Source organism: Aspergillus multicolor (genome assembly GCF_047715735.1).
Source record: "Aspergillus multicolor strain CBS 133.54 unplaced genomic scaffold BDW74scaffold_27, whole genome shotgun sequence".
In the NCBI taxonomy this organism is placed as follows: domain Eukaryota; kingdom Fungi; phylum Ascomycota; class Eurotiomycetes; order Eurotiales; family Aspergillaceae; genus Aspergillus; species Aspergillus multicolor.
Window position 1 is genome coordinate 194982 of NW_027395978.1, and position 26499 is coordinate 221480.

A 26499-nucleotide genomic window follows, 5' to 3' on the forward strand; every position below is an offset into this window, starting at 1 on the left:
ATTGAGTCTCTGGCTGAGATTCTATCAGAATGTCTACTTCATTACAGGCACCTCAACAATACAGCCAGCCTTCTAGGAAAGGCAAGAAGGCTTGGAGAAAAAATGTGGATGTTTCGGAGGTTCAAGAAGGGCTCCGCCTGTTGAAGGACGAAGAAATCAAAGGGTACTACTCCCCGATATTTTGCTTTGCGCGATCTCTGACTATTTAACTACAGCGGTGTTCTAGCAGAGAAACCTTCGGAAGAACTCTTCGTTATCGACAGAAAGGGGTCCTCGGAGGTTCGCGACGCATACCGCAAACAACACAAGAAGCTTCTTAAATCAGATGAAATCCTCGCGCAAAGATCCGCCATCAATGCAGTCGACACGCGGAAACGTGGGAATTCCAAGGTTACCGACGGTGTCATTGAGCCGAAAACGAAGAAGCACAAGAGCGACTGGGTCAGCCGTAAGGAATGGCAACGCTTGAAACAGGTGGCTAAGGAGGGCAACCCGCTTGGGAAGTCCAGCGAGAGTGGCTTTTTTGACCCCTGGACGGATGAGGCTGACCCAACACCATATGACGACCCTCAGTTCGACTATCTGGAGAAACCTAAGCAAAAAGTGGCCCCAGTTACCATAAAGCAAGCTCCCATCTCACTCGCGGCCAATGGAAAGGCTGTTCCCGCCGTACGAAAGCCTACGGCTGGTACAAGTTACAACCCGACCTTCGAAGACTGGGATCAGCTGCTGCAGGAGCAGGGTCAAAAAGCCGTTGAAGAGGAGAAGAAGCGGTTGGAGGAGGAACGCAAGGAAGAAGAGCGACAACGTTTGATCGAGGAGGCCAAGAATGATGATGGTGAGGCAAAGTCAGATGATGAGAGTGCATGGGAGGGCTTTGAGAGCGAGTACGAGAAGCCGGAATGGCTTAACAAGAAGCGCCCGGAGAGAAAGACGAAAACACAAAGGAACAAAATCAAGCGAAGGAAGGACGCCGAAAGGCAAGCCAAGTGGGAGGCACAACAGAAGAAGAAGGAGGAACAACTTGCCCAGTTCAAAGTCAATACAGAGCGTTCTGAGCAACAGGCATTGGAGCGTCAACAGAAGGACAGTGACGCTGACAATTCGTCCGACGAGGGCGATGATACTACTCTGCGCCGAAAGCCCCTAGGGAAATTAAGGTACGTCTTATGCCACATACTTCCGGACCACGTTGCTAACTTTACCAGGGCTCCTGAGAAGCCAACCGAGGTGGTCCTCCCAGACGAGCTGCAAGATTCGCTGCGTCTGCTGAAGCCAGAAGGAAATCTTCTCGACGATAGGTTCCGGACGTTGATTGTTCAAGGTAAGCTCGAGGCGCGCAAGCCCGTATCACAACCGAGAAAGGCCAAGAGAGAAGTCACAGAGAAATGGGCCTACAAAGACTTCAAGGTGCCTGGTCTATAATTGTAATTGCTTTAACTCCGGAGTACTTAACCAGATATCACATTTTTGGGCCTGTTGGATAAAAGTAATGTCACATTTCGAGCGCATGTAACTTGAGTCTACATTCATCCTATAATAGACATATCAGAAATCTACATACCAGCAAAGATAGCAGTATAGACCGAGTAATTATCTGCAACTTCTCGCGACGTTCGAGAACTCCGATTTCTCCGATGTATATCTGTGGGTCAGCGGGGGCCAACCGGGATTTAGCGCGGAGCTGGCCCGCAGCATTATTTCTTCTCTTTTTCTCCCCGTTCACCAGGCACCATGCGATTACGCAAATAACATTGGAATGGAACCCAAGGCCCTTTCTAGCAATTGGAAAAAGCTCCAGGCGACTTTGAAGAAAGACGTCTCCACCATTCCTGCACCAAAGCGCAAACGGTCTGATCGCGAAACCCAGAATGATCTGGTGAAGAAACGGAAAACCGCCGCAGACGCAGGGAAGGCAAAACGGACTCTACAAACTATACAGACTTTGAAGAAACGGAAAAGAATGTCTCAGGTGGCTACAGATGGCGATGCAAGCGCTACCCAGAGTTCTACTCCGGTAGTTTCGAAAGAGAATGAAGGTCGCTCTCCAACGTCAGTATCCCAATGCTCATATGTTGTTCATGCCCTGCTTTTCTCTACGACAATGTAACTGACTGCCTATAGCGTTGAGATAGGCAAATATATTGCGATGGACTGTGAGATGGTTGGAATCGGTCCAAACCCAAACGACGACTCTGCCCTTGCCCGAATCAGTATCGTGAACTACAACGGCGACCAAGTATATGATTCATATGTGCGACCTAAAGAGATGGTCACGGATTGGCGGACACACGTTAGCGGCATACTTCCGAAACACATGGTGGAAGCTCGGTCATTAGAGCAAGTGCAGAAAGAGGTCGCGGAGATTCTCGAAGGTCGGATATTGATTGGACACGCCCTCCGAAATGATCTAGATGCACTTCTTCTCGGTCATCCCAAGCGCGATATTAGAGACACCAGCAAGCACCCCCCGTACCGCAAGGTTGCTGGTGGGGGATCTCCTCGATTGAAGATCTTAGCGTCAGAATTCCTAGGGTTGAATATACAATCTGGCGCCCATTCTAGTGTGGAGGATGCGAAAGCCACGATGCTGCTGTACCGGCGGGACAAGGATGAGTTTGAAAGAGAACATCTGAAGAAGTGGCCTGTCCGAGTAGCGACAGAGAGCAAAGAAACTGGAGGGGATGAAAAGAGAAAGAAGCAGAAGAAGAAGAAGAAGACGCGCAAGAGGTGATATGAATTGTGTTGATATACCCCATTTTGAGCTTGCATAGAATATAAGGTACAAAAGACGGCCGTCAAATATTTGATTGATTTCTGGAAATCGTCGCATAAATAGCCTTTGTACTCCGTATTGTAATACAATTATGTATCAAGAACAGGAACCTACATTTAACTAAATCTCATGTTGATTGCTTTATCAGTACGGAGTACCTTCTCGGCTTCTACACATCTTCCACCCGCCGCCCAGACTCCAACGGCCATTCTCCGCTCCGCTCCCACTTTACGCGGTGCGCGTCGCGTCTCCCTGCAACAACCGACTGACATATACTAGAACACCCGGACGATTCAAATCTTAACCGCATTCATTAAACCACAGCTACCGCACTACCTCTGACTTGGAGCATTTTTCAATCGTCACCAATTCATCCACAATGTTCGCCATTCAATCCCAGCATAAAAGCTCCGAATCAAAGGACGAGAAGTCCACCGACAAGTGCACGCCTAACATCCTTCCCTGCCGTATCCACCACGATGGTCCTGTTGAGTCGCTAAACCGATACTGGACGCCTAAAGCAGATTCAGAAGGTGAGTATGCGCTCCAGCACCTTTGCAAACGCCACATACTCACCGATGCCTAGACAAAGATCTCCAGACCGCATATTTCCGCGGCCGGAAACTACGAGGAAGGCGTGTGCATTTACCCGAGGGGTATGAGGGTGAGGTGCCAATACAGATCCCGCAATCGCGTTGTCTTTTGCTAACTATATGGCAGGTGTTGTGGTAACGCATACAGACCGCGAGATGCCAACGGCAACGAGTTGTGAGACCGTGAGTGAGGAAGGTGAATGCGATGAGCCGATCAAGGTGTTAGAAAAGCAGGCTACTTTCGGCGATTATATGGTCTGGGCACACGAGATAATTCCTGCCGGGGATGATTCATTCGTTAAGGGAGTGGAGGAGTGGGTAAAGTTTGCTGAGGCGGTAGGTGATATGGAACCTTCTTGATGAGTTTCAAGCTGATTATAGACCTAGATGCATACTGATAATGGGGACGAAAAGAAGTCGACTTGAAAGGATTGCTCGGACTCGCTGCCCGACTCCACGATTTCGGCATTCGAGTGCCGGCTCAAACAGATTGAGTCAACCCCGGCTTCCCGCCGCCGAGGAAGGAAACTAACAGTAAGCGCGTGAACAATGGCGCTAGAAAAGGATATCGGTACATGGACTTCTAGCTTTCGCTGCCGTTGCACCTGTCAGCTCAATATTAGAAGAGGCCAGGAGACCCCCAATGTTATACCCGGGCTTATGGTGTTCACATCATACCCGCCTGTTATTATCATCAGGCGTTGTATATAGCTTCAAATTACCGATTGGCAAAACATCTTGATCACACCTATGCTTTTCCTGGACCCTGAGCCGATACCTATAGATAAGCTTACCGCCCCAACTGTTTTGCCGTAAATAGGGCGACCAAATCTTGAGCTTCCAATTTCTCATCTAACTACCCTACACTCCAATTGCTCATTATGGAGACCAACGGCAGCGAGAAAGTTGCACCCGAAGCACTGATCTCAAAATTTGAGGTTACCAAGCTTCTTAAACAAGGTGTGCCCCTCCCCGCATTACGGACACCCCGCATATAAACATTGCTCCGAAGTTGATCAACTAACACACCAATTTCCAGACCAGAACGGCCGCCGCATCGTTCTCCTGGGCTCTATAGACAATCAACAAGGAATCCTCACAGCTGAACGAACCGCATTCGCAACCGAGTCTCTCGCCGTCCTGAAGGCTTTCCACTCGTCTATTACACGGGTAAATAACCTTGGCGATAACGACATCTACCGATGGTACCTAGCATCCTCGGGTATAGACGTCGACGGACACCCATCGCACGATCTTAAGCTCAACGTCATCTGGCCGTGCACGGAGCAACATATCAAGAAGTACTCAGACCAGGTTCTGCGTATGGTGACGGAGACGCCGGAGAACTACCGAGATCATGTCCGGCCTTACATGCAGGCAAAGAGGGAGGAGGGACGACTGAACTGGGTGTTCAATATTCTTGAAGGCCGCACCGAGCAAGAGGATGTTCTGTTGCGGGATGACGGGCACGGGGCTGAGGATGCGTTCTTGGTACTGCCTGACTTGAACTGGGATAGGAAGACGCTCGGCTCGCTACATCTATTGGCATTGGTGCAACGGCGCGATATTTGGAGTTTAAGGGATCTGAAGAAGAAGCATGTGCCTTGGTTGAAGTATCTGAGGAAGAGAGTGCTTGAGGGTGCAGTGAAGATGTATCCTGGTCTTGAGGAGGATCAGCTGAAGCTCTATGTGCACTGTGAGTTTCTTATTTCTGCTCTTGGGAACTCTCGAGTGCTGACATGTTCTAGATCAACCGACCTATTATCATTTCCATATCCACATTGTCAATGTCATGCTCGAGGCTGGCGCGACACAGGCCACCGGGAAGGCATTTGGACTAGAGAACCTCATTTCCCAGCTTGAGACTCTTTCTGGGGACGAAGAGGCGAGCATGGCAGACGTCAGCTTGACCTACTACTTGGGCGAGGCGAGCGAGCTGTGGACGGATATTTATGCGCCTTTGAAGCGCGGGGACAAAATTGTCGGAAAATAAAGTAGATCTCATGAATGATGAATAATAAACACGTTTGGATTCCCTTTCGTCTTCAAATAAATGTACTTTCACGTTGTCCTGCCTGTATGAGTTGTCCCGCCCTAAACGCGGAGTCGCGGACCGTTTCAACCCCGCAACACCTTTTTCTCCCCTCACCAACCTCTCCACCAGCTTACAACATCAGCTTTGCACCTTCTACCTGGCAACACATCTTACACCATTCTAAAATAAAGTCTTGCCCATTAACCCAAGTCAAGAACACCATCATGTCAGAGCCAGACGTCCCCAAGAGCAACAAGGCCTTCGTGCCCCTCGGTACGTCTCCCATCAGAATCCCAGGCTCACCAACTAACCCCGGCATCAGAAAATAACCCCGAAGTCATGTCCCACCTCGTCCACCAGCTCGGCCTCTCCCCCTCGCTAGGCTTCACAGACGTCTTCTCCCTTGACGAACCGGACCTCCTCGCGCTCGTCCCGCGCCCCTCCCAAGCCCTCCTCCTCGTGTTCCCCGTCTCAAAAACCTACGAATCCAGCCGCATCGCCGAAGACAGCTCTCTGCCCGAATATAGTGGCTCGGGACCAAATGAACCTGTCATGTGGTTCAAGCAGACCATCCGCAATGCGTGCGGGCTGATTGGTCTCTTACATGCTGTGTCGAACGGCGAGCCTAGGAAGCATATTGTGCCCGGGTCGGATTTGGAAGCGCTGCTGAAGGAGGCGGAGGGTCTTGATTCGATTAAGCGTGCGGATCTGCTGTATGAGAGTAAGGCGTTGGAGAGCGCACACGCGGATGCGGCGAAGTTAGGGGATACGAAGGCGCCCGGGGCTGACGATGATGTGGACTTGCATTTTGTGGCGTTTGTTAAGGGTGGCGATGGGAGGCTGTGGGAGCTCGATGGGCGGAGGAAGGGACCGTTGGAGAGGGGCATGCTTGGGCCTGATGAGGATGCGTTGAGTGAGCGGGCTCTGGAGTTGGGTGTTCGGAGGTTCTTGAGTGTTGAGGCGAAGGGTGGGAATCCGGATCTGAGGTTCAGTCTTGTCAGTCTAGGGGCTGTCTTTGATTGAATGCCTTATACCTGATGGTCATATTGTGATACATATTGATATTCCAGGTACATTTCATGACTAAATCATATACATGGTCGTAATACAGGCTAGGACTCCTCGTCCACCCACCAACTTTCCGAGTTGAACTTGAGAACCTCATTCCCACAAGCCCACCATTCAGCGGTCAAATTCCTCGCAAATACCTCAAGCGCCGAATACTCCGCCGGCTTACCAGCAGGGCCGATAACGGTCTCAGGCCCAGTACCATTCTCTGAGGCAGAAGAGAAAAAGACCTTCTCAAACAGCTCTTTCAAGTTCGGCTTCCGCGAGTGAACATCCGGGACAGCGGCGATAACTCTCCTCAAGACACCACCGACACTAGGACTATCACTATCCTTGGGACCCAGAGCTGGGCCGGGCCCTTTCTTGCCGATAACAAGAACTTCATACGGTTTCCGCCAGAACCCTTCAATAGACGTCACTGGTTCTCCTTCAACCGTAGTCTTGATCCACACCCATTCTTCACAGATAGAAAAGCCCGACTCGCTGAGAGAGCCGTACGCTATAGTCCTAGACTTGGCGGAGTTGGTAGTCCATATGGCGGCGATGGAGAGGTTAGACTTGGATATGTCACAGCCTAGAGTGTTATGATGCCCTAAAGGCGTACTAGGATGAGAATGTACTGAGAGCACAGACGAGATATATCCCTTCAGCATCTCATTATCCAGGTACGTCTGTGTCTGATAGTGGCCGCTGCGCCGGACAGACCTATTCGCCCATGGCGGATCAAGCACAATAAGGTTGAACTTTTGGTTTGGGTCAAGGCCCGGGATCGGACTCGGATTTGCGTAATCTAGCCTATCTGATAATGGAAGATCGCATAGGATGAATCTAGACAGGAGTGGAATGATGAAAGCCTGGCCTCGATTCTGCGTCTGTGTCTGCGCATCCTCTGTTTTGGGATCGAAACTGAATCGCCTGAGTGACTTGACGGCAAACGGGTCTCGTAGCTCAATTGTCGCTGTATCTGGAGACGTATTCTTCACCAAGGTGTTGCATATCTTGCTTTCGTCTTTGAACCGATTTCTGCCGGGTGCTAGGATTAGAGGAGGCTGGCGCTGGATTTGATCAAATCCATCTGCCTCAAGCTCTCGTGGAGGAACCTGTATATCGAAGAAATGGAGGTCCTCCTGCTCTTTTCGATCAGAGGAATCAGGTTGATCATCCTGTGGCCGATTCTTCCCGCGTGCTCTCTTTCCATTCCGGACTTTATTTAGCCACTTAGAGCGCGTCTTCTCACCGGGTTTAGAGTCTTCTCCAGATCCCTCATCATCCTCATCTTCAAGAAAGTACCTAGGGAGACACCATTTCGAATCTTTCGGATAGTAATGCTTGATCTCACTTAGAGCATCAAGCACCAGAGGACAAATAGCTGCGTGGATTTCCCTCTCTGACTGCGGGATCTGCGCCAGGAGTTTTGCGCGTGCGGTCTCCTTTTTCGGCTCGTTGGTGGCCGCGTATGGTTGTTTTAGTGGGGCTGATGAGATAATATGTCGCCTTTTGACTGTTTTCTTGTATAATGATGTGATTGAGTCAGGTTCTGAGGTATTGGATGTGCCGGAGTTTGACTGTGGTGAGAGGCCCTGTGCTAGTGCAATGGATGTGGGGATGTCGATAAGGAAGACAGTGAAACTGGGATTTTCATAGAGTATAGAGGAGTTTGTTCCCATGACGACTTCTCTTGCTGTGGTTCTATGGGTGATGGATTAAATACAATCAGGAAGCAAGTTCGAGGTTGAAGCTAAGACTGAGTGAGAAGCCCAGCCACAATGCTGGACAAGCAATCTCGATTTTTACAACCAGTGAGTGGGCTTCTATTCGGAGACCAAAGGAAAAGGACTAAAATTGAGGCATATAATCCCGACTTATTTCGACTCCCCAATGCTAGGGTCGAAGCATCTCACTATCGTCTATGGTACACGTCTAATATCGTACAAGCAACCAGACACCCCACCCAAACGCTATAAACTTGTTATACACTATAAACCGTGCTTCGAGAAACAAAGACTGCTATTTGTCCCTCCGAATCCAAAGCTATTCGTCAGCGCCACGTCAATACGACGTTCTTGGGCCTGGTTTGCCGCGTAATTACAGTCAAAACCCTCATCCAGGGTATCCAGGTTGATGGTAGGGGGCATGACATTCTGGGAAGTGGTTAGCGACTCGGACATATTCACAGGGCTGGTACTGACATTATGGATAGCAAGAACAGTAAACAGAGCCTCGACGGCACCGGCTCCTCCAAGTAGATGCCCTATAGCTCCCTTGGTACTGCTAACGTTCACGTCAGCCGCTCGCTCCTTCCCCCCAGGGCCGAGAAGGAGAGTCTTGATAGCAGCATTTTCAGCTGCATCGCCGATTACAGTGGAGGTTGCGTGCGCATTGATGTAGTCGACAGTGGAGGGCTCCAGGCGGGCATTCTTCAAGGCTTTCTTCATGGCTAATAGCGCGCCTTCGCCGTTCTCCCTGGGAGCTGTCATGTGGTGAGCGTCTCCTGAACAGCCGTATCCTTTCAACTCTGCATATATACGAGCACCTCGCGCTTTGGCGTGCTCTAATTCCTACGGCAAGAAAGTCAGCTTCACCGTCTGTTGTACTGGATCATGAACGAGATACCTCCAGGACCATCATTCCAGCACCCTCGCCAACCACAAAGCCATTACGGTCTGCGTCAAATGGCCGCGAGGCTTTCAGCGGCCGGTCATTATAATCCGTCGCCAGGCTGCGCGCCCTTGCAAAGCCTCCAATTGCAAGCGGGTGAATGCACGATTCCGCCCCACCCGCAAGCATCACGTCTGCATCTCCAAAGGCAATGAACCGAGCAGCATCACCAATAGAATGGGCACCTGTCGTACAAGCGGTCGTTGCTGAGTGGTTAGGGCCCATGAACCCATACTTCATAGATAAGTGGCCAGCCCCGAGATTGATCAACAACTTCGGCACAAACAGAGGGGACACTTTCTTGTAGCCCTTTCTGCTGAAAATGATAGAAGCCTTGTAGAAATCCTCAAAGTTGCCGATCCCAGATCCCAGACAGACTCCGGTGGCCTCTAGCTGATCTGCAGCTGTCGGCTTCCATCCTGCATCCTCCAGAGCCTCTTCCGAAGCAGCCATCGCATACTGAGCGAATAACGCCATCTTGTGTATATCCTACCAACGGGATTAGACTCTCACATCAACCTCAGCAATAGCTTTCAGAAGCTTACATCGTTCGTCAGCCACTCAGTTGCCTCCCATCTTCCCAGCTCGCGAGGGCCCTGCGGGACACAAGCAGCAATCTGGCATGGCAATTGCTCGAATTTGTCATCGCGGAAACGAATACTGTAGATGCCGCAATCGCCATCAAGCAGCCGCCTCCAAGTACGGCGGACCCCTGTAGTTTGGGTAAGTTGTTTAGCACTGGCCACCGTATAAGTATAAAATCCGAGCAAAGAGCCAATGAACAACGACAAAATATAGACATGCAGTCAGCTAGTCAGCTAGCCAGCCACAGCCGACTCCCGAGCCATGTGCGAAGAAGTTGCAAGGAATCTTGGATAAAGTGCCATGTACAGCGCTGTATCGTGTCTAACTACCTTGTTTGGAAGCTGTCACAGACCTTCCTCTTCGAGAAGTGGGGACGTTGGAGAAGATGCTGGGAGAAGGCTGAAGAATGGCGATACACCGCAGATGGCACTGGTATTCTTCTCTTTGGTCTCGAGCGCAGCGAAGATAGCAGGACGGGGCAGATAACAGTGGTTTATCAAAATCAATAGTATAACTCACCTACGCCGAGGGGTGTCACCGTACCAAGTCCCGTTACGACAACACGCCGCATGGCATCTCTTCTTTTCAATCAACAGCGGCAAGTGTAGATAGAACAAGTACTCCGCAACTAGGTCGAGGTCAAAGCAGAGTGTAAACTTCACCTCCAACAGCAAGCTCGAGTGTTGATACGGCGGCAGATATCGAGCCGAGGACGACGCTTAAGCTGAACCTGAGCTCGGCGATACCGCGGCAAAAGGCTCGAAGACGACCCGAAGAGGAAACTCTGGACGAAGTCAAGGCAGCCAGGCAGAAGCCAGCGTGGCAATTGGACCAATCAGCATCAGCGCTGCTATCGATAAGAGATTGCATTACCAACTTTACCAACCTTACCATACGGCTCTATTCCGGAGTACTGAGTCCGCTCCACTGCTTTCCATATATAAGATCTCTTCCGGGCTTCTTTTCTTTCTCTTTGCCTGTTGGAGTCATTGCTTTCCTTGTGTTCTTCTCCACGTCTAAAAATGAAGTTGACCTGGGCTGGATTGCTGGCGTTGGCCGGCTCGGCGCTGTCCTGCTCTCATCATGACGATGAGGCCGTTCCCCAAGAGGTGCGGGAGGAGCTGTTGGCGAAATGGAACCAGGAGGTGAGCAATTGATCTACATCTGGGAAGCTATGTATGCTAATAAACTCCTATAGTGGTCTTTCTCCGGTCACGCCAGTTTTGCGCACTTGAAGCCCGTCAAGTGCCTGGTCGAGCCGGGCGAGAAGTATGACATCGCCGTCATCGGTGCGCCATTCGACACCGCAGTCAGCTACCGACCAGGTATTTCCAGGCTATATCTAACACTCGAGCTCTTTATGCTAAAGTATCTTTAGGAGCCCGCTTCGGCCCGCGCGCGATTCGCGCCGCAAGCGCCCGCCAGATGGCCGGAACATCATACAACACGCGCGCCGGAATCAACCCATACAGCTCCTGGGCGACAATCAAAGACTGCGGCGACATCCCAATCACACCCTTCGACAACGGGCTTGCCGAGCGCCAAATGTACGAGGCCTTCCTGGAGCTCGGCACCCGCAGCCCCGTCACCCCTGCGTCATCCAAGTTCGGCAGCAAGGGCATCTCCGCCGGAAAGAGCAAGCTCGTCACGCTGGGCGGCGACCACAGCGTTGCGCTGCCGGCCCTCCGCGCCCTGTACCAGATCTACCAGAAGCCCATTACCGTCTTGCACTTCGATGCGCACCTCGACACCTGGAACCCCGTGCGCTACTCGGCGTACTGGCAGTCCGAGCAGTCCGCGTTCAACCACGGCAGCTTCTTCCACAAGGCTAGTCGCGAGGGTCTTATTTGCAACTCGACCTCGGCGCATGCGGGTCTAAGGACAAGGCTTACTGGTATCGATGATAGCGACTATACTGCGCCGGGCACCCCGGAGCAGGGATTTATGCGGATCCACGCGGACGATATCGATGAGCTTGGTGGGCCGATGGGTATCGTTAACAAGATCATGGAGCGGATTGGGCTTGACCTGGATCAGCCTGTGTACTTGTCGGTTGACATTGACGTGCTTGACCCCTCTACTGCTCCTGGTACTGGAACTCCCGAGCCCGGTGGCTGGACGACCCGCGAGTTCATCCGCATCCTGCGCGGCATCGAGAAGCTGAACATTGTCGGTGCGGATATCGTCGAGGTTTCACCTAGCTACGACAACAAGGGCGAGACGACTGCTCTTGCTGCTGCACAGGTTGCGTACGAGATCATCACCAGCATGGTCAAGAACGGTGCTGGTAAGGAACTGGGCGGATGGTACGGGCGGAAGGAGACCGTTGCTGAGGAGTCTGCTCCGGAGGTTGTGGTTGAGGTGGAAGTCGAGACGGAGGAGGCGGAGCCCGAATCCGTGCCCAAGGACGAACTATAAATGAGATATGAGACATGTAGATGAGATAATGAAGTCTTTATTCAAGCAAGATAATAATGACAATGTATATACTAAGCTGACACAATCAGTCTCCACAATCCTAGACAGTGACCATGATAACCTTACTTTCTGAGAACAGCACAATAGCCGGACAGCACAATAGGTGCACAGGATGAATCAAGAATATATCTTCATATTGGATATATCTGTGCTATGTAGTCCTGGGCTTAACGAAACCGGGGATGCTAAAATGGCACAAAAAATGCGTCAGGCATGACAGCAACTTGAAAATTCAGAGCACATAAAAAGAACATATTGAACCAGAGCCAACCAAAACAGGACGCCTCGACTTCCAACGCCAATTTCAGACGATGAGAGCTGTTATAAAAAGGAGTGAAAATAGACAGGGAATGGAAGGGCCGCATTGAACAGAAGGAGCGCGCGGGGGAATCGGTGTGATAACTGATAAGGCTAGATAGATGTCATAGGAACGATAAGCGGTAATAGGGTATGGAACTGAATAGGGAGGCCAGAAAACCAGCTGGTGGGAGAGAGGCTGCTGGTTTGTATAATCTTTTCATGGCAGCGATCAGAAGTGTATGGATAATGGGCCCCGTGAGTGGCAGACAGCGAACGGGCTAACCCTACATAACCACTATGCAGAACTCCATCCACGGACAGTAACGAGAACTCCGTATAAGGACTGACCAACCCGAAGAGCGGAAAGTGTTCGTATAATCGCAAGTCACTGTGTCCTGAACCAAGCATCTCAAACCCTTTCAGACGTTCTGAGATCAAGCGACACATGCGAAAGCCACCAGGGTTGTACACAAGGGACCGATTCTTCACTATAACAGGTACTGGCCCGCTTCACGATATGTGGTATTTATTTATAGCAGAACGCACCTCGACCTCTTCTTGGGGGCAGGCTCGAGTGCGGCGACAATGGCCTAAAGACAGAAATTAGTCAATCACGCGCCAATAGATCCTCCTAGAGCAGGACGCACCTCGTCAAAAACGTCTTTGAGCTTGTATTGGGTCAACGCCGAGCATTCAACGTATTTCACAGCGCCCAAGTCCTTGGCCATGCGATCGCCATCTTCCTTGCGGATCGGTTGCATCTTTTGCCGGGCCAACTTGTCGCGAACGGCGGGATCATCGCGGAGATCAACTTGCGTTCCAACAATGAGGCATGGAACGCCAGGGCAGTGGTGGTGGACTTCGGGGAACCACTTCTCGCGCACGTTCTCGAAAGATGCGGGGGAGGTTACGGAGAAGCAGACAAGGAACACATCTGTCTGCGGGTATGAAAGGGGTCGAAGTCGGTCATAATCTTCTTGACCGGCGGTATCAAATAATCCCAAAGTATAGGGCTCATCACCAATCCTATTATAAACGCGCAATCAGTAAAGGATTGAAAAGGTGATGTGACTCGATTTGCGGACGGGAAAGAGCCGCAATGGTATTCTCTTCATCGCAAGAACAGTAGAAGCGTAGGCTTGTAAGGATCGGATCGGAGTGTCGGCGAAACAAAAAGCCACTTACATGACAGTCACGGCATAGTTATCAAAGACTGTGGGCACATATTCTGAAGGAAACTTGTTCGTTGTGTATGAGATCAGGAGACAGGTCTTTCCGACAGCACCATCACCGACCACGACACACCTGTCGAAGGGAAAAGCGCGGAGTTAGCAAATTGCTGATAAGAGGAGAGGGCGGTCGATACGCCTCGAAAAGGGGTGGAGTATTGACAGCGGCTCCGGAGAAGGGACCGTATACGGCGGGAGCTTGGAACAGAGAGAGGTAGGACGTACTTGATAGTAGCTACAACCATTTTTGATATCCGACCGAATCTGATGCTCTGGCGAGGAGAATTGAGAGGACCGTTTGAGACTGTCTAGACCCGAGACGACAGGATAGGAGACAGGAGCGGTGAATGGGAGGGGAGGAGAGATCGAGCGTAGGACTGGAGGAGCGAGGCGGGTCGGAGATGGAGGGAAGGTTGGAGGTTCAGAACTCCAGACAGGGGAAGGAAGGGATATCAATGAACAAGAATCGCTAGGAGGAATAGAGGTTGGGGTGCGGTGTGATGCTGTCGCCTGTCGGTAGTGAAAGAACGGAGGGCCAGCCAATGTGGGAGGGTCGAGGCGGAGAAGATGATTATTGCCAGTTGAAAGCTGCTGGAACGCACGGTTAGCCTAGTCTCTGGCCGGGCCTTTTTTTTGTTCATCCGTTTGTTATCACAATCAAACGATCCCGAGTAGCAGTAGCTCGGTTTTCTTTCATGGGCCGCAGTTTAACTCAGAATCCTGCGCCTTCCAGAAAACTCGATAATTGGTGACGATCAGGATGTAAACAGAAAGACTGGCAGACAGAAATATCGCAGCCAGTCAATTCTCACATGGTCTGGGCAACGGCTCGATTGAAATTAAGATAAAATGATAATATTGCTGAAAAAGCAATGCCGATGACAATCTGCTGCCACGACTGCGCCAACTCACCAGGGACTAGACCACGCTCCGAATCGGATATCGGCTTGAAGATAGTTCCCTAACGCTCTCTGTTGTTTGATACTGATGGTATTCGATACTCTGATCTGGCTGCTGACAAGCTGAAGGAAGTGTTTCGATAGCTTTTTCACAAGGAGGGGTAGGCTAGTGGCAGATATGGGAGGACGGAAAGCCGCGGGACCAACAACGAGGGAATTATCACGGATTGGCGGTTCCAAGGCCTAAGTATAGGCCAAAGGTAGAATTGAGGACCTTTTGGTCCTAGAGGAAGAGGTGGAAAGGAGAGGATACTGACGATGGGGAGAGGCAGAAGGGGGAAGTAGGAATGAAAGTCTGATGAGGGGGCGAACAAAGCAGTGCCGACCTCAAAGACTCAGCAAGACCTCGAACTTCTGCAGTAGGAGGTCAGGACACGCCAGGATCATTTTCATCATTCCTCCAATCGTAGTCATCATACTCCCTTTCCTCCAATAGTATTCAGCCCGAGCGGTTGCAGCTATTTGACTTGTCTGAAATGCCCTGCGAGTCGCTCGTCTACGCGCCGAGAAGGCAACCATGATACAAAGTCCTAAGGATACGTCCTATGAGTGCTCACAACATACCCAGTTTCCTTACCCCCTTGAGGCCTTTCGCGTCGCATGCCTGTCACGTCGTGCTCCAGAATTGTCCCAGCCATGTCTTACTCTCAGTGGGTTTCATAATATGACAGGCCTCCGTTGCTTCAACTGTGTCCTAGGAGTACGAGGTAAACTAAGATATTCAAGGACTGGCACTCACTCTGCATCTGCTCTATTCGTGATTATCTATCTATGTACCTTATGTATAGATAAATATGCTCGCATAAAAGATAGGTATAGGCTTGTCATCATCATGGTAGTTGAGATCGTAGTATAGAAAGCAACCAATGCGCCGATAAATGCTTTTCGTAACAAAATGCAGGGTAACGCTGGAGAATGAAATGTATGTGCATGCTTCCGTACTCCGGTCGTAGCCGAAATTGAGAAGTGGTATTGGTAGGCTGCTGGAGCCTCCAGATCTTCCTAATGTTGCATGTTCCACATGCAACTGGATTCACATAATGGGTCACGCGGCTTCGTCGTGGCGGTAGGATTTGTCCATCATGCCGAAAGTAAGATAGCCAGCGCGTCATCGAGTAATGTGGTGGTGTGAAGCGGCAACTCAAGGAGATCTACCAAAGGAACGAACAACGGTCTACATCGCTGCCTACGTCCGTTTGGATCGTTCTCCCGATTCGGATTCATCTCTTCGCGGAGACTCTTGATGATCAGGTGATTCGTTCATCTGATCGAGTTAGCCTGAGAACGGCGCCTGTATCAACTACCGGGACTTACCTTATCCAACCTGTAGTTCGACATGAGAAGGCTCAGCGGAATCAAAGGTAGCGTAGCCAGGAGGGCCAACACTAGTAACTTATTCATTGTCTCCTGGTAGGACCGATTGATGGCAGACCTAACCGGCGTTCCCATTTCATAAGACAAGGCTTTGGTCAGCTTGCCGAAGATTGCGCCAGCTTCAGACTTGTATTCGTCGGGGAGGTAAAGGTTGAGCTTGCGCGGGATGTTGTGGGTCCAAACGGCTCCAGAGATAGCAGCACCGACGGCACCTCCCATCTCCATGGATGTAAGAAACATGGCCGTGGCGGCAGCAACTTCCTGGTGGCTGGCGGACGCTTGAACACCAAGCTGTACGGGAACATTGAGAAGCCCTCCTCCCATACCCACGATGACCTGTGTTCCCAGAACTTGCAGCGGCGAACTACCTTCCTTGCGGTAAAGTAGCATCAGCAGCAAACCAGTCATGTATATCACACAACCAATAGTCACATAAACACGGTAGCGACGAGTATACTTTATTAGGATCGAGACCCCGAATGCAGCAATCGTTGATGTAAACGCAAATGTCTGAGTGACACGGCCAGCCGTGGCAACGTCGTATCCCTGTACGACCTGCAAGTAGGAATAGAGATACGGCTGAACCGAGAAATAGAATGCCACTATAAGTTGTTAGCACATGCGATGGTTGAAGTTGGGTGCGGGAGCGGGCGCGGGCGCGGGCGCATACTAAAGTAGAAAAATGCTAAGCAGCAACCTGCAAGAGCTGTGCGCTGCTTGAGGAGATGCAGAGATAACAGAGGCTTGGGCGCAAGCTTCTTCGAGGTTTCCCAGAAGGGCAAAAGTAAGAGACAAACAATGCCTACCGCGATCATCGCGACAATGCTGTTACTCTTCCACCCGTTCTTGGTGTTTGCGGCCAGGGTAAGAGGAACAAGAATCAAAGTCACTGCCGCAGAAAGCAGAGTCAATCCGAAGATATCAAGGTCATACCATGTGCGACGGACAGTTGCGATGAATCCACGCCGGTGGTGAGGCCGTTCTTTGATCAGGTTCAGTCTCTTAGCCTTCCGCTGGTTCAGAAGTAATGAGAGAGCCAGTGGTAGAAACGAAGCCGGCAATATAATCGACCACATTCCATAGCCCCAGCGCCACGAACTGTTCTCGAGCACCGCGTCGGCAATCGTGGGGCCAATCCAAACTGTTACCAGAAACGGCAGTTCTGGGAGAAGGGCTAGGAGTGCCCTGTTCAGAAGGCTGCTGCTGTCGGCAATGAAGACTTGCTGAAGGATTTGCAGGCCTGTGGATCCGGCAGCGTAGAATATCTGGGCGGAGGCATAGGTCTGAACATTCGTCGATGCGGCCATTTGGATATAACCGAGAACATATATCAGGATACTGACACAAAACGCTTCAAAGCGGCCAAAGACGTCCGCTATTTTGGCCATTGGAGGCTTTATCACAGCTGCGTTGAGTTAAACTAAACGCAATCCACTGCGAATAAGCTCAGAGAACTCACCATTGACAACGTTCTGAACAACAAGAACAGTTGATATCAAGGAATGTTTGCTGAATGCACTGGTCGCATAAGCGGAGAGTGACATGATAGTTTGGCCCTCTAAAGAAGTGCAGAAGGCCATAAGAAAGATGCTAGTGACCGAAGTTAGCCTAGTCCAATCTAACGAGCGAACGATGGGTTCGTAGTGTCATGTATAGACTCACCTAATATAAGCTATGACCAGGGATCGGGTTGTCCATGTCATGTTGATTGCTTCAATTTTCCGCACACCCTCTTGGACCGAATCAACGGACGTGACCGCGCTACCACCATCGTCGCTCACATATCCGTCCGTAGTAAGGAGGCGCTCTCCCTCTTCCTCTGTGTCTCGTCTCATGTCGCCGAACGTGCCATATGCGGTTGTTGCGGGTTCAAGTAGGGGCATCTCGAGCAAACTGGAAGTGATGGGAGATATCGACAATGCTTAAGTCTGGTTCGAATATTGTCCATTTATTTACACCGGGAGTCGGAGATTGTCAGCTTGAGGGAGAGATGTGAGCGGAAGGTCGGGGGGCAACAAGGTCGAGCAAACGGGATCGAGTGCAGAAAAGACCGGCAGTGTAAGATTCTCGGCGGCAGTGCTGGCTATTAATCTGAGATCTGAGCCAGCCAGATCCACCTGATGAGGAAAAAGGAAATATACTAGCCAACGGAAAGGGGTATCTTAGTGGATTGGGGAGAGCGAAGAAAAAGCAATGTCCGCGTCGGACGGAGGACACGCAACGAGATACTCAAGCTGACCGCGGATATTCGATTGCCGAGAACACATGGATGCGCGACCACGGTCGTAATATAATAAGATGCGGCGCGAGGCAGGAAGCGAGAAATCAAGCGGAGGTACACAGGCTCGCGAGGGCCCAAAGACCTCCCTGTCCTACAGATTCCTGTGGGCTTGAACTCGTAGCGTTCGACAAGGCCCCACGATCGTCAAGCACCTATGCAAGTCGATGCCGGGATTAGCCTATGAGCTTGACGCGAGGCTGATTTAGGCCCGAATATATCAGAAATCAACCAACGGCTGGAGGTGAAGAAATACGCAGCGGGGCCCGCTTCAGCAGGTCGGAAGAGTCAAGGAACTTGCTTTGAATCATGGGCACTTCAGCGGGTTATCATCTCGTAAGCACGTGGATTGCGATTCTGGCCGGGGCGCTATTGTCGCCTTGACTGTCGATGGGAATGCAGGGCGCAGTTCGCATACGGTGGTTGTCGGTGGTCGTGCGCAGGGCGGTGGTCAGGCGTGGCAACAGAGAGTTGAACGGTCGATGCAGTGGAGAAGGCGGGAGTGTGCGGACTACGGCACGGCCATCAGAGCCCAAGTTAGCAGAGTGCTCCGTAAGGCCACTGCCCCTAGCTACACGTGATCGGTGATATTGGACCCCGGATGACTCGACTACTCCATCATACCACCCGAACTCGAGTCTATGATTCACAAAATATTCTCTCTGTCCCTTCTGGATTCGACTTGATTTGCTGGGATCCCTTCTTTGTGTGACGCACTCCCGCAAGACATCCCGCAGTTCATGGGAGCGTGCAATGTGCATGGGCGCCAAACTAAGACCGCTAGTGTGGCTCGGACTCTTGGAGGCCCTGCACGGAACCATCAGATAAGATGATCCAAATCAGCTGGCGTGATGAGGAGCGCCGGATAGGCGAATCTAAAAATACTAATTCATTTACTCGAGTCCGAAGTAATTTAAGTTGTTGCGCCGTCTCTCCCCCAAAATTATTCCCCGTTAAAGCAATATAGACAGGGCAGAAACAAGGCAGACTAAGGATACCTACACCTGCCCAATCCCTTGCAGAACAGTCAACGCTCATCGTAACCATCCCTTCCAAGTTCACAGCGCATGCACATGACTAGCAGATCGCGATCCAAGACGGCATTTCCCGCGCCGTCTACGGTAATGCCCAAGATCAGCCTCGTTAAGTCGATTATTCGTGACCACGGACCAAATAATATCCACTTCCATGGCCTCGACTCGCATTATCCCGCGGAGAGTCTGCAGCGGTCAAGAAAGTTACGTAGGATCTCGGATAGGTATGAGTCAAAGTGTCCCGCCGTCTCTCGACGCATCGCATCTCCTGACATTGCAGGTAGATACCCAAAACCAGATTATCCTTCATACTTCCAGGCTTTTACTACAAGCGATATTAGTCACTGTCCACCGCTGCCGCGGAAGCCGCCCAGGCGGAGTACAAGATGCCCTTCCCCTCAGATCCTGCCCCACCCTGACTTCTCCATCCAATATCCGGTTTCGTGGGAGTCTAAGCAACGTATACTGTAATAAAAGTCACTGTCTAACCTGGTTGCTCTCTAACAATAACTACCTATGGATAGCTACAATAAGCGAGATCGTGACGCCGAATTTCTTTCTTTTCTACCATGTACTTAGAAGAAAGCCGAGAATCATCCGTGCAGCCAGCACCACGTAATGTGGGATGCATAGTTCGGCTCGTGTCCAAGAGAGCATAGCCGATGACCATGAAGTGGGATGTCGGCGACCTCCTCGGCCTAATCGAGCCTTCAGGAATGCATCGTATATGGACTTGAAAATGAGTGCAGATAAGAGAGCTCCAGATCTAATATATGCAAAGCACGTACTACTACCCACCCCCGTCTGGCCTGCATATAAGGCGAATGCGTCTATGCAGGCCTCTGGATTTCCGCTTCTGTATATAAAGCAGTCTCCCCAGCTTACTCCACACGAATACACATCCCTACCCGCATGCCAGACAAAACGATACTGTTTGATTAGAATCGATTCGAAGTATAGAAGCCTAGTCCAGCATACACAGCCTAACAAATCAAGAAACAGCATCACCACTGCTCAGGCAAGCGACGGTACTACAAAACCAGCACCAAATCCAGAGCATCTATTTGCTAGCTGGGTCCGTCACATCAATCACCACTGAAGAAAAATTAACAACCAGATCCCCGCCTTCGCTCGATGGCCTCGCCGCATAAACACCAACCCAAAAGTCATTAACCTCCTCCGCAAAAACCCAGGTGATCTCTCTAATCGGTGACTTCTGTATCCCTTCGACGAGCCACACCCACAAGCTATCGTCCGGCTCCCTGACGATTTCTAGTGTTGCACCTCCGCCGCCTGATGGAACTGGAAGCAGACTCCAGTCCGCCCAGCGGTCCTTGGACACGGTGCTCAGATGGGGTTTGTCGTGGGTGAACTCGATGCCAGTCTTCACCCATTTGCGCTCGCCGTCATTTCCGTTCAGAACAATAATGAGACCACCCTGATCGTATTTCTGGCTCCAGTTGGCCGAAATGGCTACTCGGGCCCGCTTAAACGTGTCCAAGGGAATGAACTTGTGGAGAATGGGAGCATTGAACCGTTGAGTGGACGGCGGTTTGGCCCAGATGTCTGTGTCTGGTGAGGCTTTAATCGTGAATTCTGCGGGGAGATGTTCATCGCCTGGGACGTGGTCCTGCGAATTTGCGAACACAAAGCCAGCCATTGTGTTGAGGTTTTGCTTTGCACGAGCACAATCCGGGTGCAGATTATACAGATGGTAGTCGTATGTGGGTTCTGGTATTGAGATGTTAACTAAAAAGAGGGGTTATGAACTGGCAAGCTCACGGAGACAGGCGCGTTAAATAGCTAGCACCTCGAGATTCAGGTTACGCCGAAGAACATAGTACACGAGCTACTAAGAGTTGAATGCTCGGTTCGGTGAGACATGGATAAGCACCAATCATAAATGCGCACGATGACAAGGACACTCGAGGCAATCGTGTGAGGCTTGTCTAGTCTCAGGCGTTGGCTGTTGGGGTCAGATCGTATGCTCTTGCGCCCTTGTTGCCTCGGTATGGAAGTTGGCGCCACCAACGGGCGTTGAGTTGGAGAGCTTGGACAGCATATCGAAAGCTAGCATCAGCGCCTTATTCATTGAGGCTTGTTGCCGACAAAACGCATATCCATCCCAGCGGCCGCAGTCTTGTTCCAACGATTGCTCATAGAGATAGCCGTATCAGAAGTACGGTGCACATCGGGATTTTGACCCAACCTCTAAAATCGAAGGCCATGTCTGCTAATCGCGAATGGCAGAAGCTTGTGAGAGTGGGAAACCAATAGTGTACCTTTCGCGAGATAAAGTCAAGGAATCCATATCAATGATGTCCATCTCGATCAGCATTTGATCTGCAATGGCATGAAAATCATAGACGCAGGCACAACAGTAGTGTTCACTGTTCACTGCCCAGGGTAACTAGTACGCGCTCCCTCGAAGTGGCTGACATAATCCAACTGCCACGGTTCCAGAAAGGAGGCAGGGACGCTCGCTCGCTCGTCGCGTGAGACTGCGATGATCTTGGTCTTATCCCGCTGAATTTTGACCACTACACATTATCTGTGCAATAATCACCAATATCTGAGGAATGGGTGCCCTTATTAAGCCGCCCCTTTTTCCTTGACCGTGATGAATATCGTCTAGTCGCTATGTCCTCCCGACTTCTTCACCCCGACGAGTACGAGTTAGATGTGCGATCGTCTATCGATTCGCAAGGCACTTTCAACCTTGACGAAGCCGACTTTGAATCACAATCAATACCTAGCCGCAGCAAAGGATTCCAGCGGACGCCTCTACTATCGCGTATCTTTGGTTCGAATTCCGGATACCGTCGTTTGAATCCCTCCAGATCTTTCGCGAGAATCCCGAGACGACCGAGCTGCCACCGGCGTTGCCTGAGTCGCCGCGCATGCTTCTTCCTCCAAAGCTTCTTCGGCATTATACTCGCGCTCGTGTTTCTTACAACTGCGTTCTTCCCTTCATACTCTCGGCTGCCTGCGCATTATAAAGCTCTCAAAAATGCCGCCAGCAACTCGACGAGCCCCGGCCGAGGCAATCCGCGCAACGAGAAGATTTTTATCGCTGCTAGCTTATACGATCGTGGCGGAGACATAGCGGGCGGGCAATGGGGCAAGGATGTTCTTGGGTTGATTGATCTACTCGGCGAGAAGAACGTGTACTTGAGCATTTACGAAAATGATAGCGGGCCAGCAGGCGCAGGCGCGTTGCGGGAGCTTGAAGCACAGGTACCATGCAATAAGACAATCTTTTACGAGGAGAATATGGACTTAGATGGCTTGTCTACCGTGATCGCTCCTGATGGATCGAAACGGATAAGACGCGTATGTCAACCTCCTATATGCAAGTGCAGTAAATGCGTATTGACACACAATCTCAGATTGAATATTTGGCCGATGTCAGAAACAAAGCTTTATTGCCCTTAGACGCGCACCCTGAGATCAAGTTCGATAAACTCTTATACTTAAATGACGTTGTATTTGACCCTGTCGATGCACTTCAGCTTATGTTTTCCACTCACGTTGATGACAATGGAATCGCCCAGTATCGCGCAGCCTGCGCCGTCGACTTCATCAATCCGTTCAAGTTCTATGATACCTTCGCTACGCGCGACCTACAAGGATACGGCATGGGTCTACCCTTCTTTCCTTGGTTCTCAAACGCGGGCGACGGAATGAGCCGCAAGGATGTTCTGTCTGGGATCGATGCTGTCCGAGTTCGCAGTTGTTGGGGAGGCATGGTCGCTTTCGACGCCCGGTTCTTTCAAACTCCGACGGCAGGCCCCGAACAAAACCAGACTTTGAGGTTTCGTGCATCTCATGATACGTACTGGGAAGGCTCCGAATGCTGCCTCATCCATGCGGACATCCAGAACGTCCCGATCAACCCTGAGAAAATCACTGATACGGGTATCTATATGAACCCTTTCGTCCGAGTGGCATACGACGGTAGCACACTCTCCTGGCTAGGGCTCACTCGTAGACCTGAGACGCTGTACAGTCTGATTCACAGACTCCTAAACTCCCTGGTTGGCTTGCCACGTTTCAACCCCAGGCGGACTGAAATCCATGGTCAGCGCGTCATGGAAACCGCCTGGATTCCTGATGGGAACAAAAACGGCGAAGGTTCATTCCAGGAAGTCAAGAGGATTGCATCTAATGATGGCTTCTGTGGGCGCCAGGGACTTCAGGTGATTGTTGAGGACCGCAAGGAGGGCCAGGCGGGCTGGGAGGCTCTCCCAATCCCGACTTGATGTCAGGATTCCTGAAGACCAAATCTGTCCATAACTTTGTACAGTTGTATGTAAACCCAATCATCATTCTTGTCTATATCATCATCTTACAGTGAGAAAGTCTCTAAACACCAATCTTTTCTGCCCTTCTACGGCTGGGCTATGCCCATGATGACGCAGCTAGGTGTATCCCTGGTGGGCTTGCTTATCACTAGCCTGGCTGCTTTGTGTTGAGCGTTTTCCATCATCAAGCCACGCAAACAGCCTTGCAAGAAATAACCTTAAGTGTTAACTCTGAATGAGCCAATTCTAAGAACACAATTATTTTTGCCTGGGGTAAGAGAGCCACAATGCTTAGCGAGTACCTACCTGTTACTTTTATTTCATCTCTTTTCCTGCCACTTCCTCTCACTTCATCCAACATCCTCTTGTGCCATTCTCTTCTTCCAAATGGCTATGAAGAAGCTTTCTGATCTCACTGGGTACGACCTCACTAGTTACGATATTACAGGTATCATTGCTAGCGTCTTTACGGATAGACCTTCCTACGGCCTTGAAGAGAGCAGGCACGCTCCCAAAAAGGCGAGCCGTGACGGTCATTCCCAACATCCTCCTCAGGTTGGTCTTCCTAGCTTCTTCTCGGCAGTGCTTTCTTGCTCATTACTCCTCTTTGTCTGAGCTTGATTCTTTGGAGGAAACAAGGCTAACCACCGCGCATAACACAGCAATCTCTCGGCAGCGAGAAAAATTTCACTCTCCCATCTTCCCTGTCTCCTTCCCATTTTTCCACTGCATCCTCCCATCCTCCTTCTCGTTGCAACACTTCCCCAATTCCCGCCACAAAACAGCAAGCAATCATGGGTACTCACATTGCTGATGTGGATGATACCGCTGGCTTCATGGAAGCTGCTCGTGTTTTCAAGTTTGAGAAAGAGTACGGCAAACCTACCACTGCGTCTGAGGACGCGTCGTCCGAACAGGATGCTTCTCAGTCCATGGCGGATTTTAGTAACGCCGAAGAGCCTGTTGAAGCAAATGGAAGATTCAGATCCGACGGAGGTTTTAACGTGAACGAGTCTGTTGAAGCAGACGAGTCTCTTGCTCCTCCCCAGTCTTCGATTGTTGATTCTGTTGTGTTGATCCCCAAGACCGAGGAACAACAGCCTGAAGCCGAGCAGGTTCGTAAGAATTGCGAAGATCTCATGACTTTCCAGTCGTGGGGCGCTCCTGAAGCTCGCGACAAACCGGGTACTACTCATTCCCTTCTTTGTAGTATGCCCATTACTAACACACTTGTTTGTCTCACTTCAGCTGCTCAGGTCAGACGTGTCATAATTAAGGACCTCCCCTCTTCGTGGCGTTCTCCCGACAAGGTTCTGTCTCTAGTTCACGGCGGGCTGATTGAAAGTGTTTCGGTCACATCTACCGGAAACGCGCATGTGTTGTTCTGCGATGCGGCCGCTTGCAAGGCATTCTACGAGAAATACCCCAACGGCATCGATCTTGACAAGGAAAGAAAGCTCACTGTCTTTGTTGACTTGGGCCAAGATGTGGACGTGGTCAGTTCACAGCTTTCATTCTCGTTGGCTGCGGGAGCATCTCGTGTTGTCCGCGCTGTTGGCGTGGAGATGAACGTCACCCTGGGTGACCTCGCCAAGATTGCAACCAATGGAAACCGCAAAGTCGAAAAGATAATTGACACTTATGTCCCCGGAAGCGTAAGTCAAACCGAGCAGCTCCTCTTCTCAGCAGCTACTAACTTGGGCAAAGGCTCGCTCCGTTAGCTTCCGCTTTTGCAGCATCCTCGATGCAACCCGCTTTAGAGCTTCTTTTGTTCGCGAGGAACAGTACGAGCAATGCAATGTTCACTACGCTGCTGATCCGTAAGTTTCCTCGCTGTCCAAGCCATGATCGTGACCTTCCAGGCTGACTTAATTGTATAGTTGCGAGGTTGCTACCGGTTATCACGTGGACTAGTTGAACTCGGATGAGAACGATATCGCGCAATATCATTCGGGGTTGTAATGGACTTTACTGATTGGGGAAAGGATTGATAATAGTGATGCAGAATAATGTGGTGGCGAGAATATGTGACTACTTCCGTATCTATGGTGGTACCTAAACGAAGCTCACTTCTCTTTAATCTGACAGCTTGCGGCCACAATCCACGTAAGAGTATAGTCATGTTTTCAACAAGAGTATGACCTTCCTGCGTCCAGGACCGGGCCGTCTTCGTAAGAGTCCCATATACGACGCAGAAGAAACTGCAATCACTGATTTTCAGGATTTGACGGCTGATCCAATAGAGCAATCGTTGTCGAATCCTTCCGCTGTCACTCTCTGTTCAGGCCTCCAGTCAATCCGGCGCGCTGCCCTTGACATATTCGTTTATTGATATTTTTAGCATCGATTTCACAGGCCCAGTATACCTGTATTGTAAGGACTAGCTACTTCGGTGCATGATTCTAGGCAGGTCTTTCTAATGATATATTTTTGAGCGTCCACCGCGAAGTGATACCTACATGGTAGAAGACCGCGAGGATGAGACCTCTCCGCAGGCTAGAGTGTGTACCTTCTTCAAGCCATCAATCCAGATTGTTGTGCAAAGGAAAAGTCGATCAAAGTAATGCCCAAAGGCATAAACTATTCATGGAAGTAGGCTGAGAATTACCGGTATGGTATCATACGATACCGAAACACAGCAAAGTACGCCTGAGTATTCAGGCTGGAAGTGACGAATCTCAACTGCTTCCTTTCTCCCAGTTCCGCAGTCTTCAGGTCTCAAAATTACGGACGACGAAAGCTATGGCATCAGCTTCGCGCTTCCTAGTCAGAAAAGGAAGGAGACTCTACTGGGTCATGGCCGATGCTCTCCGTGCCCTGAATTCGCA

The 26499-nt window shown here is 50.6% G+C and overlaps 13 protein-coding genes across 13 annotated transcripts; 7 read left to right on the forward strand and 6 right to left on the reverse strand.

Annotated features, from left to right (window-relative positions):
* Positions 1–29: 29 nt before the first annotated feature.
* Positions 30–2734, forward strand: BDW74DRAFT_169860 (uncharacterized protein; the record flags this gene model as incomplete). Its single annotated transcript, XM_073727068.1, has 5 exons — positions 30–163; positions 216–1160; positions 1209–1410; positions 1730–2052; positions 2125–2734. 5 exons carry the CDS (start codon positions 30–32, stop codon positions 2732–2734), a joined length of 2214 nt encoding a protein of 737 aa, XP_073580619.1.
* A 219-nt stretch (positions 2735–2953) lies between these two features.
* On the forward strand, positions 2954–4103 carry BDW74DRAFT_159138 (ribonuclease H2 subunit C). Its single transcript, XM_073725425.1, has 4 exons — positions 2954–3309; positions 3363–3440; positions 3497–3705; positions 3757–4103. Exons 1-4 carry the CDS (start codon positions 3156–3158, stop codon positions 3793–3795), a joined length of 480 nt encoding a protein of 159 aa, XP_073580620.1. The 5' UTR covers positions 2954–3155; the 3' UTR covers positions 3796–4103.
* Positions 4104–4243: 140 nt separating this feature from the next.
* On the forward strand, positions 4244–5480 carry BDW74DRAFT_159141 (putative mRNA decapping hydrolase). The gene is made up of 3 exons (XM_073725426.1): positions 4244–4329; positions 4409–5065; positions 5118–5480. Exons 1-3 carry the CDS (start codon positions 4251–4253, stop codon positions 5360–5362), a joined length of 981 nt encoding a protein of 326 aa, XP_073580621.1. The 5' UTR covers positions 4244–4250; the 3' UTR covers positions 5363–5480.
* A 36-nt stretch (positions 5481–5516) lies between these two features.
* Positions 5517–6472, forward strand: BDW74DRAFT_67670 (ubiquitin carboxyl-terminal hydrolase). Its single transcript, XM_073733426.1, has 2 exons — positions 5517–5677; positions 5727–6472. The coding sequence occupies exons 1-2, from the start codon at positions 5629–5631 to the stop codon at positions 6425–6427; spliced, it is 750 nt and encodes a 249-aa protein (XP_073580622.1). The 5' UTR covers positions 5517–5628; the 3' UTR covers positions 6428–6472.
* Positions 6473–6516: 44 nt separating this feature from the next.
* On the reverse strand, positions 6517–8139 carry BDW74DRAFT_169863 (MT-A70 family; the record flags this gene model as incomplete). The annotated part of the gene is made up of 3 exons (XM_073727069.1): positions 6517–7676; positions 7710–8052; positions 8095–8139. The coding sequence occupies 3 exons, from the start codon at positions 8137–8139 to the stop codon at positions 6517–6519; spliced, it is 1548 nt and encodes a 515-aa protein (XP_073580623.1).
* Positions 8140–8325: 186 nt separating this feature from the next.
* On the reverse strand, positions 8326–10872 carry BDW74DRAFT_67681 (putative beta-ketoacyl synthase (Cem1)). The gene is made up of 5 exons (XM_073733428.1): positions 10235–10872; positions 9676–9842; positions 9086–9619; positions 8662–9030; positions 8326–8613 (listed from the first exon to the last, which is right to left on the reverse strand). The coding sequence occupies exons 1-5, from the start codon at positions 10284–10286 to the stop codon at positions 8449–8451; spliced, it is 1287 nt and encodes a 428-aa protein (XP_073580624.1). The 5' UTR covers positions 10287–10872; the 3' UTR covers positions 8326–8448.
* Positions 10487–12369, forward strand: BDW74DRAFT_67711 (agmatinase). The gene is made up of 3 exons (XM_073733429.1): positions 10487–10860; positions 10914–11040; positions 11094–12369. Exons 1-3 carry the CDS (start codon positions 10738–10740, stop codon positions 12131–12133), a joined length of 1290 nt encoding a protein of 429 aa, XP_073580625.1. The 5' UTR covers positions 10487–10737; the 3' UTR covers positions 12134–12369.
* A 421-nt stretch (positions 12370–12790) lies between these two features.
* cdc42 (Rho family GTPase CDC42) lies at positions 12791–14070 on the reverse strand. The gene is made up of 4 exons (XM_073733427.1): positions 13948–14070; positions 13679–13798; positions 13141–13519; positions 12791–13083 (listed from the first exon to the last, which is right to left on the reverse strand). Exons 1-4 carry the CDS (start codon positions 13965–13967, stop codon positions 13024–13026), a joined length of 579 nt encoding a protein of 192 aa, XP_073580626.1. The 5' UTR covers positions 13968–14070; the 3' UTR covers positions 12791–13023.
* A 1632-nt stretch (positions 14071–15702) lies between these two features.
* On the reverse strand, positions 15703–18102 carry mirC (siderochrome-iron transporter MirC). Its single transcript, XM_073733431.1, has 5 exons — positions 17718–18102; positions 17515–17645; positions 16726–17460; positions 15996–16657; positions 15703–15945 (listed from the first exon to the last, which is right to left on the reverse strand). Exons 1-5 carry the CDS (start codon positions 17936–17938, stop codon positions 15868–15870), a joined length of 1827 nt encoding a protein of 608 aa, XP_073580627.1. The 5' UTR covers positions 17939–18102; the 3' UTR covers positions 15703–15867.
* A 150-nt stretch (positions 18103–18252) lies between these two features.
* BDW74DRAFT_67757 (uncharacterized protein) lies at positions 18253–19251 on the reverse strand. Its single transcript, XM_073733430.1, has 2 exons — positions 18635–19251; positions 18253–18488 (listed from the first exon to the last, which is right to left on the reverse strand). Exon 1 carries the CDS (start codon positions 19152–19154, stop codon positions 18663–18665), a length of 492 nt encoding a protein of 163 aa, XP_073580628.1. The 5' UTR covers positions 19155–19251; the 3' UTR covers positions 18253–18488; positions 18635–18662.
* An 882-nt stretch (positions 19252–20133) lies between these two features.
* Positions 20134–21517, reverse strand: BDW74DRAFT_67839 (uncharacterized protein). The gene has a single exon (XM_073733433.1). It carries the CDS (start codon positions 21025–21027, stop codon positions 20428–20430), a length of 600 nt encoding a protein of 199 aa, XP_073580629.1. The 5' UTR covers positions 21028–21517; the 3' UTR covers positions 20134–20427.
* On the forward strand, positions 21518–23913 carry BDW74DRAFT_67768 (glycosyltransferase family 69 protein). Its single transcript, XM_073733432.1, has 2 exons — positions 21518–22700; positions 22757–23913. Exons 1-2 carry the CDS (start codon positions 22008–22010, stop codon positions 23627–23629), a joined length of 1566 nt encoding a protein of 521 aa, XP_073580630.1. The 5' UTR covers positions 21518–22007; the 3' UTR covers positions 23630–23913.
* A 552-nt stretch (positions 23914–24465) lies between these two features.
* On the forward strand, positions 24466–25585 carry BDW74DRAFT_181346 (uncharacterized protein; the record flags this gene model as incomplete). The annotated part of the gene is made up of 4 exons (XM_073730000.1): positions 24466–24856; positions 24920–25326; positions 25379–25491; positions 25552–25585. 4 exons carry the CDS (start codon positions 24466–24468, stop codon positions 25583–25585), a joined length of 945 nt encoding a protein of 314 aa, XP_073580631.1.
* Between the last annotated feature and the right edge of the window lie 914 nt (positions 25586–26499).